The sequence below is a fragment of the Triticum dicoccoides genome, chromosome 4B (assembly GCF_002162155.2).
Source record: "Triticum dicoccoides isolate Atlit2015 ecotype Zavitan chromosome 4B, WEW_v2.0, whole genome shotgun sequence".
Lineage (NCBI taxonomy): Eukaryota > Viridiplantae > Streptophyta > Magnoliopsida > Poales > Poaceae > Triticum > Triticum dicoccoides.
Window position 1 is genome coordinate 23,784,427 of NC_041387.1, and position 9,957 is coordinate 23,794,383.

The 9,957-nt window shown below is 43.2% G+C and overlaps 1 protein-coding gene across 3 annotated transcripts; it reads right to left on the minus strand.

Annotated features, from left to right (window-relative positions):
• Positions 1-2,360: 2,360 nt before the first annotated feature.
• Positions 2,361-6,601, minus strand: LOC119294706. 3 transcript variants are annotated; one of them, XM_037572952.1, is made up of 4 exons: positions 5,221-6,601; positions 4,344-4,976; positions 4,100-4,266; positions 2,361-2,775 (listed from the first exon to the last, which is right to left on the minus strand). In XM_037572952.1, the coding sequence occupies exons 1-4, from the start codon at positions 6,368-6,370 to the stop codon at positions 2,728-2,730; spliced, it is 1,998 nt and encodes a 665-aa protein (XP_037428849.1). In that variant the 5' UTR covers positions 6,371-6,601; the 3' UTR covers positions 2,361-2,727. The 3 variants fall into 3 exon arrangements, with proteins under 3 accessions (XP_037428849.1, XP_037428846.1, XP_037428847.1); XM_037572949.1 differs by having other exon boundaries at positions 2,362-2,775; positions 5,134-6,601; XM_037572950.1 differs by having other exon boundaries at positions 2,362-2,788; positions 5,134-6,601.
• Between the last annotated feature and the right edge of the window lie 3,356 nt (positions 6,602-9,957).

Sequence of the window (9,957 nt, forward strand, 5' to 3'; positions counted from 1 at the left end):
ACACAAAACAAAACTTAAATTTAATGTTTTTATATACCTCAGACGTGATTACCATAATATTTTTAAAGCGGGCTAGGCCTGAGCTCGGATTTTTAGGTTCACGCTTTTCAAAGCCCATCTTGAAAAGTCTAACCGACAAAAGCACATGTCTACTTGTGGCTCATCCAATAGGGACTAGGGCACATACATGACTCACACGATAGAGTGTTGCTAAGAGCATTTGAAGATATATTGGTCTTGCAATAAATTTCATGTAACTAAAATTGTTCCTGTGGTGTTTCTCTATGTAAAGGTTGCAGAGAAAAACTAGTCAAGACTCGTGAGTCGTGAGAGAAGCATGCTCAACCCCTCAATGACCAACCTTTATCTTCAGGCCATGCCTATAATTCTTCTCTTCACCATTTTCTAAAGCTCCTGCATGACTTAGCTAATAGGCCCATTCTAGACAATTTGGGTTCCCCCAGTGAACTCCATAATCCATCTAATATCTTTGATGTGTCACTCATGGAACATTTCTTCATATATAACTCAGTAAAACCTCAAGTTCACGGGAATTGCTATTCATTACCAAAACTCAATGGACATCTTCATCTTGGTGGCTTTCATTCGCACACCCATACAATAGTCCTCATGAATTACCTATGGAACATTCCTTCGTATACATCTGGATGAAAAATATTAGTGCATAAGGATTGCAAGTAACTATCAAAACCACCCTTGGGGTTACATGCACTTTGAGTAACGGCAAACTATCAAAACCACACTTGGGGTTACATGCACTTTGAGTAACGGCAACTGGATTATGGCCGCTGGACATGGGAAACATAAACGGTGCATCCATGCTTGTAGTCCAAACAGTGTTGAAAATACCACTGGGGAGTTTTTAAAAATCTTAAAGTAATAGAAAATATTCTGTAAAACCAACTTGTGGTAAAGAACGTGTAAAGTTCATGTTTAAGAGATTGAGAAAAATCTAAAAAAATTACAAATGTATTTTAAGGGTGCGTTTTTTTCTTACAGAATCTCATCAAAGGGCAGGGTGCTCCTACGATTTAACTAAGAAGAAGAGAGTTGACCCAGTTTATAAGGAAAACTAGGTCAAAGACCACATGACAACCTGATTGATTGGAGGACAACCGTGCACAAACCTTAAAATGAGCAGAAAAACTAGTCAAGACTCGTGAGTCGCGAGAGAAGCATGCTCAACCCCTCAATGACCAACCTTAAAATGAATATAGAAGGTTCACCTCTTGCACTTGTTGAAATACTCGCATCTTGTTGGAATAATTGGCATGATTTTTAATGAGAAAGAAAATAGAAGGAACAATTGATGAAGTCAATAAATTACTCTTATCTACCTTCCCTCACTTTAGGAAATTAGTTCTTTGAGAGTGGAGGAAAGAGATCAAAAGTCTAGGCAAATGTCATATCCAAAAGTTGTCTCCTGATGGTGAAGATGACCTCCTTAAATCTTCCCGTTGGGGCTCCCTGAGCTTACCTAGCGACTTTGCTCCAAACCACCCAAAGAAAACACTCGGCCAATGAAGTAGCAATTGAGTCGAACCAAAATATTTTTGAACTACCATCTGGATATCGGGTCATCCGGAGGTTCCGTCTGGACCCTTCGGACCACCTTGATAACCCACAAGTACAGAGGATCAATTGTAGCATTTCTCGATAAGTAAGAGTGTTGAACCCAACGGGGAGCTAAAGATAGAATTAATATTAACTTCAAGTTCTATCGACCATCGATACAACTCTACGCACACTTAAAGTTTGCTTTACCTAGAACAAGAATAAAACTACAAGTACTTTGTAGGTGTAAAGAAGGTGAGTCCTTAGGGGCACATGTATAAAGACTTTTTTCTGCCAATCATCGACACTAGCTCCGGTATGGGAGTGACGACAACAACGCGTCAATGGCTCATCTCTAACGACGACGGTGCTCATTTAGTGGTCCAAGGACCTCGATATTTTATTTTATTTTTACGTTTGAGGTGTATATATTTTTTTATAGCAGATCTGAGTTCTTCCAAGAAAAACACTTGATATACAAGGTAGAAACTGTCTTTTTAAATGAGTGAGAAAGAGCATTGTGATTGATCTTACACGACGATTTCCTTGGGGCCAATGACATTAGTGTAATCCAACGTGACCTCCCCCAGCCGGATACGCAGTCGCCTTCTAGAAACTGTATTCAATACTCTCTCGTAATTTGTCCTTTTATCATATATGAATTTTTATCATCTTCAGTTCAGATGTGTTGTGGTTCATGAAGATTTAGTCAAATTCAGATCTTTTGAGCACAAGCACTGTTGCACTGATATTATAAATGCACAAGTTCAGTTCAGTCTCAATTGCAATATTCTTGCACATGTATTGATATCTTTTCATGCACAAGTACTCTCAGTTCAACCATGTTACAAACTGTGCAAAAGTAGTCTCATGTGAGCTTGCTGAAACAGATGGCCCTTGGTGCTCGCTGAAACAGACAGAGTTTCAGCCTTCTCAGCTTGCTCAGCAGGTGCATTGGCATTTGTGGCAGCAACGAGTTCATGAAATAACTGCTCGCTGGGGGAGACGGAGACGGTTCCGCGGAGTGGCCTCCTCTCCCGTCGCCGCTCACCCAAGCCCCCTCCAACAACATGCTCCCAATCTTGCATCACTCCAAACCAATCTGTGAGAGTGTTTTCCATTGAAATCAACCACCCTCTACTAGTGAACTCATCAGGTGGTCCACTCATCTTCTTCTGCAAGCATTGCTTGCTCCACAAACTACATCATGGATCTATTAATTGTGTTATCAAAGTAATGTTGGTCACAAGTCCTAGACTTGTAATCATAAAGTAGATAAGCAACAAGAAGTAAGAATGACAGATAGGAGTAAAATGGTACCCAGGTCCCAGCAGCATGTGCTCCTTCAGTGGACGGTAAATAAATAATTCTGAGTGTCTAAAATTCAGGTAAAATTACACATGCAAATGTTTGAACCATTCAGATTCCAGTAGGTTTTCTTGGAAAAACAAACACTTTTTTGCGCCTGAGCAAAAGAAACAAATCTGGGCTCTAAAATGTAATCTTTAGAAGCACAAAACTTGTACAGAAAAAAGGAGACCCAGTGCTAGAAGCTCCTACGCCAGGTGGGGTCTGGCCGTCTGGGGAAGGATTATATGAGGCAAAAGCCTTACCCCTGCACACTGCAATGCAGAGAGTCCGCCTCGAAACTTGTTTTACACAATGGGTACAAATATTGTCAGAGCGCTAAACTTGGTTTCTCTACTCATGCTGCAGAAATGCCAGCCTTTTCCGTTAAATTTACAAACATAATAAAATACAAGAGAATTTACATGTGTATCCTTTTCAGAATGTTTTGATATCAGGGATTGGGATTGCTGTTCTTTTCAACCAGCATTAAGTAATGGCCAACAAAGTAAAAAAGGAACAAATGTACAATAAACAATCATGTTATTGCATGACTGCAATATGATGAATTGTAGCGCGTGATATTTATAATCTTTAATACAACAAAAACTCAATTACTATGTTTGCAAACTGCAAAGACCCATCAGAATAGAGACCATCCTGTACCTAGATAGTGGTAGCACTACACATAATATTATACAAAGATCATAGTTGTTAAGTTATTATTTTCAGCGTTTTTTTCCAGAACACCAATGCACAGGCACTGTCTGTTATATCTAAGCAACGGCGCACAACATCCATATGAAACAGCATAATATACACCCCAAATGGATCGACCTTACAGTTTTTCAGTTAAAGCTATAATCCACATTGATCATTACTACTGAATCAGCACAAAAAGCACCAGCAGCAGCAACAATGATGATAATAATAATACTAGGAGCACTGTGCACTACAGCAGATCAATCGTTGACAAAGATCAGAACAAAGTTTCAGGGCAATGATCACTTCACCATGCTAAGCATATACTCCCTCCGACCAGAAATACTTGTCGGAGAAATGCATAAAAATGGATGTATCTAAAACTAAAATACGTCTAGATACATCCATTCCTCCGACAAGTATTTCCGGATGGATGGAGTATTAAAATACTAAAGAGTGCAATTTGCTATTTCACCTTGTGATTTTCAGCAGCTAGGATCTCCTTGAGTGATGGTCCCTCTGGTGAGTCGGTCATGCTCATCTGTGCCTGCAGACCTTCAGCTCCATGGTTCCCAGCAACTGCAGGTGCTGTGTAGTAGTCTGATGCCATGATCCTGTCTAACTTGGACCTCACCGCAGCATCTACAGCAAAAGGCCACAGATTTCAATCAGCAATCACCTCAAATCAAACCAAATTACAAACCTACATCAACCCTCACATGTAACAGAGGAGCCAGGGTGGATCGGCGCATCAGCACGGGTTAGCCATAGGCGGGCATGATGGACACAGGCCTGGAGTGCGTCGTGGTGGGAGACACCATCTGTGGAAGAAGGGCGAGCCGCGGCAAGGGCCGCCACAGCAGACACTGCGTCAAGGTCGTTCTCCACGAGCAGGTCCACGGTATCATCCCATACGTAGCCGTGGGTGATGCAGCTGCTCCGTTCGTGCTTGCGCGCAACCATGGTGGCGATGAACTCGTTCGGTGACTTGACATAAAAAAGGGAGCCGAAGTAGATGAGTGCGAGGAGGTCCTGGATGGACAAATCGGAGCCAAAGGATGAGGAACCGGCAGCAGGTGCAGGGACGGTGGAGAGCTCCTGGGTGAGAGCGGTGGAGAGTGGTACGCGGAGGCGCTCAAGCTCGTCAATGAGCGCGGCGATGACGGGCTTGGAGTGCATGAGCTCCTTCTGCTCCTGGTTAAGCATCTTGCCGGCAGCGACGGACTCCTCCATCTGCGCGATGCGATTCTGCTTCTTCCGCAGCACACGGAGACGCTTCGACACCACCGAGAGCACCGGCCCTTCCTTGATTTCAAATATTGTCCCTTTGGTTTCAAATTCTTTAACCAACTCTGCAAAAAAATGCAAAACATAATGTAAGGCAACAGTAATGTTTTCATCAACAAAAAAGCAACTAATTACATGTGTTATCAGACTACCATATTAACTAGTGCTTTTCCAGTTATTACAATTTTTTGTTAACTCCATAAATATATTAGGGACGAGTACCTGAAGTCGTGCCAAAAGAGCTAAAAAGAACACATGGTTCATATGTTGGTTCGAACCACGCCGTCTTTTGAGGAGCACACTGCGCACCAGACTCGAGCTTCAAACTTTTGGTGTCCACAGTAAGTACATATGCTGTCGGATGGCACATGCTCTCCTTCGCCATAATGTAAATAACATTGTCATCAAGCAAGCTTAATGTAGGACCAGCACTAGTCAATTTCTTCCAAGTCAAATTGTTTTCCTCATCAAACATCCCAGGCAACAAATTCGGCAAACTTGAGTCGGTGAAAGATATCTCAGACGTATCAATCGTCAAGCCATCACACCAAACATCTGAATAAATTGATCTAGTCCATGTTTTAGCCATCCAGCCATAATCCTTTGCTCGCTTCATGTTGCAGAAAGCATCTTGCACATGAAAATCTAACTCAACACACTTGATCAAATCATTGAATATCGTCACATGACGGTGTGGTCTTGGAGTGAGATTCTCGAACATCAAATGGAACTCAGACGTATCACACGGTTCCGGAACTGGCAACGGAACAAAACGGATGGTAGGCTTTTTATCCAAAACATTGCATAAGAGAATTCCCCACCAGAGATCAATCCAACCTATGATACCCTTTTCTGCATATGCTACGCTCATGGTATTATGAAGCAATAGCTTATCCCTGGCATTCCTTGTCTCATCATCCTCAGCGATACAAGCGACCTGAGAGTGCCAATCATTCGTGTCGGATCGATATATGTGGAGTGTGTAATGTTTGCGAGACTCAAGTCTGAAATATTCAACATGAGGAAAAATGACAGCAAAGTCTTCACTGTTATCACAAACCGGCAAGATGGCAGCCAAATTTGGCGAAAAAGAAGATGGATATGGCCTTGCAAGAAGATGAAGAGAGGCGAAATCCGGCCCTGCTTTGTAAACAAAATAGTCGATGAACCGCAAGTAAGGGTTGACACTGTCCGAGAAGGTGATAGCCAGCAGTACAAAGCCTCCAGTTACGCCAAGTATACGAGGCTGTGCTGCCAAGCGATCCCCGGTCTGATCAACGCAACTGACCAGGCACAGTGAGATGGCTGGAGGGTCAGCTGCTTCAAAAGAAACCTCCAAATGAACCCCTTTGCTGTTCTTGGATTTTGCGGTGGTGGAATTTTTCAACTGGCCCACTAAACATCTTCGATCCAGCAGGATTTGGGGGTGGCGGCCACACGGAGAAGGATGGTCGGGCATTGGCCTCACGGAAGAGTGAAAGGGCGCCGATGAAGATATGGATCGTAGAAGGCGGCGAATGGCCTAGCCCTGGGAATTGACGGGAAAGAAGCTCGGGGGGCAATGTCAGGGAATCAGGGTAGATGAGCTCGGACTATGGCTGCCTGGGAGGCAGGGCGGACGGCCGGAGACGGAGCATCGTGGCAAAAGCCGAAGGTGGGAAGCGCCGGGATGGCGGTGGTGGCGGCGGCGGCAGGCGGTCGAGGTGCGTGGCGGCAGGCGGTCGCGGTGCGCGGCGGCGACGGTGGAGCCAAACCCTAGCGAGGCGGCGGCACGAGGGAGACAGATTGAGCGAGGGGAAGAACCGAAGGAGCGAGACAGATCATTTTGACAGATCGGTCGCTAACATATCTCGAACGCCCGGGCGGCCGGCCCATGTAGTGTAAGGCTCTCAGTAGCGAGTTGTTTCCAGTGAGTTTGTTTTTCCTTTTTTTTTTGAGGTTTTTTTTCAGTTTTATTAGTTTTCAGTGGGTTTTTTATTTTGATTTTCCAGGAAAACACGAGATTTATTTATTTATTAAAAAAATATTTCTTAAATAAATACATAGCATTTTTGAAAATTTGAGAATATTTTATAATATGTTTGTGAGCATTTTATGAAAAGTATGAACACTTTTTTATATTTCTGAACATTTTTAAGCAATTTTAGTAAATGATGAACGTTACATTTTTTTTAATAAATATGGGAGTCTCCAGAAGCGTCTGATGCCTATCTAGTGGCCGCTATTCTCCCTGGCGGTTCAGTGCATGCGAGGTGTGCAGGCAACGTTGGGGTTTATGGGGTGTAGGCCTATGTTCGTGATTTGTAGACAAAGTGACCAACCTGCGACACGGATGACGGGCAGGCTCAGTGTTTCAAATGGCCACTGGACATAGATTGAGTCATGTGCATGTCCGTGATACGTCTCCAACGTATCTATAATTTTTTATTATTCCATGCTATTATATTATCACTCTTGGATGATTTACAATCATTTTATAATCATTTTTTGACACTAACCTATTGACATAGTGCCCAGTGACAGTTGTTGTTTTCTGCTTGTTTTTTACATCGCAGAAAATCAATACCAAACGGAGTCCAAACGCAGCGAAACTTTTTGTGAATTTTTTCTGGCCCAGAAGACACCGTAGCGCCCAGGTGGGTTGTGCCCACCTCGGTGGCCTCCTGCCCCACCTCTTTGCTCTATAAATACCCCAATATTTCAGAAACCCTAGGAGAGTTGACGAAAATCAATTCAAGCCACCGCAAGTTCCAGAAACACCAGATCCAATCTAGACACCATCACAGAGGGGTTCATCATGTCCATTAGTGCCTCTCCGATGATGCGTGAGTAGTTCTTTGTAGACCCACGGGTCCGTAGTTAATAGCTAGATGACTTCCTCTCTCTCTCTCTTGATTCTCAATACAATGGTCTCTTGGAGATCCATATGATGTAAGTCTTTTTGTGGTGTGTTTGTTGGGATCCGATGAATTTTGAGTTTATAATCAGATCTATGTTTTATATCCATGGAAGTTATTTGAGTTTTCTTTGATCTCTTATACGCATGATTGATTATAGCCTCGTATTTCTTCTCTGATATTTGGGTTTCGTACGGCCAACTTGTTCTATTTATCTTGCAATGGGAAGAGGTGCTTGATGTCTACTACACAACCTTCTTTTTGTAGACGTTGTTGGGCCTCCAAGTGCAGAGGTTTGTAGGACAGTAGCAAATTTCCCTCAAGTGGATGACCTAAGATTTATCAATCCGTGGGAGGCATATGATGAAGATGGTCTCTCTCAAACAACCCTGCAACCAAATAACAAAGAGTCTCTTGTGTCCCCAACACACCCAATACAATGGTAAATTGTATAGGTGCACTAGTTCGGCGAAGAGATGGTGATACAAGTGCAATATGGATGGTAGATATGAGTATTTGTAATCTGAAGATATAAAAATAGCAAGGTGGCAAGTTGTAAAAGTGAGCGTAAACGGCATTGCAATGGTAGGAAACAAGGCATAAGGTTCATACTTTCACTAGTGCAAGTTCTCTCAACAATAATAACATAACTGGATCTGTAAGTGCATCTAGTGCCACCCCTAGTTGGTTTTGAAGTATTGACGATAAATCTGGTTGAGGGACTAATGTGTTTGTGAGAATTGCAGGATAACACAGATAGTAGTCCATCATTGATTCGGTTTACCTACCGGAGATGACCCCTAAAAATGTGTGAAGACATTAAGACAATGGTGGTCTGTGAAGCTATTTATGTTGAAGACTATGACATGAGAAGACATCGCATGAAGACTATGGAGCGTGAAGACTTAGTTGTTTTGTTGTTTCCTTTTCTTCCTTGTTGAGTCATAGGAACCACCGCACTGTTAAGTGGGTTCCAAGTGAACAAAGTCAGAGTGACTGAAGTGATGCTCAACCAATCCTATGTCTTCGAGCGAAGACAATGAGAGCAAATCTTATCCAGATTTGGATGAGTCAGCTTTACTTGTAGCCCAAGTCAAGATGCCGCGTGTGTTTGAAATCTGACTGTTGGGACACGTGTCAGTTCCTTAGTGACCCAGGGTCATTTCGGACAAATCAGGTTGGGTTGCCCAGTGGCTATAAATAGCCCACCCTCTACACCATAAATTGGTGGCAGCTCAAAGTTAGTGCATGGCTTTTGTAGTTTGAGAGCAACCCACCCCCGAAGCTTTTGAGAGAGAATCCTTGCGAGGACAAAGCCCAAACCACCCAGAGCCCAAAGAGTGTTTGGCATCACTGAAGTCTTTCTGTCCGCGTGATCTGAAGACTTGTTACACTTGAGGACTGTGAATCCTCCAGCCGGTTAGGCGTCGCATTCTGAGCATCCAAGAGTCATTGTGGATTGCCGGTGAACGAAGTCTGTGAAGGTTTGGAAGTCTACCTTGAAAACTTACCTGAGTGATTGGACGGGGACTAGGTGTCCTTAGCTCAAGGGGAATAAGGTGAAGACGCGGTCTTCTGAGTTGAATCTCAACCTCCCTAACCAGACGTACAGTTGTCACAGCAACTAGAACTAGTCGAACAAATCTTTGTCCTCTCCAAGTCACTGGTTCTATCTCTCACTTCTCTTTACTTACAGTTTGTCTTCGTGAAGTCATTGCCTGCTTGCATTATCTGTTTGACTTCACTGTGTGACTACTTGGTCTGATTGGCTTCATACTATCTTCCATCTTGATCCTTACTATCTAGCTGCTGATAGTCTTTGTGCTTTCACTTCATTGAATACTTGACTATGGCTTCCCGAGTGTAGTCTACCTTCCGCTGCATACGAATAGTGTCATTTCTATTGTTTGTCTTCGAAACTCCCATGTTTTGAAGACTTCCATAAAAATCGCCTATTCACCCCCCTCTAGTCGATAACTAGCACTTTCAATTGGTATTAGAGCAAGGTACTCCCTTGTTCTGTGTGATTCGGTTTAACCACCTGGAGTTTTAGCTATGTTGACTGCAAGGATAATCAAAGTCTCCGCTGCGTGCCCCCTCTTCGATGGCACAGAATACCCCTACTGGAAGAATAAGATGCGCATGCATC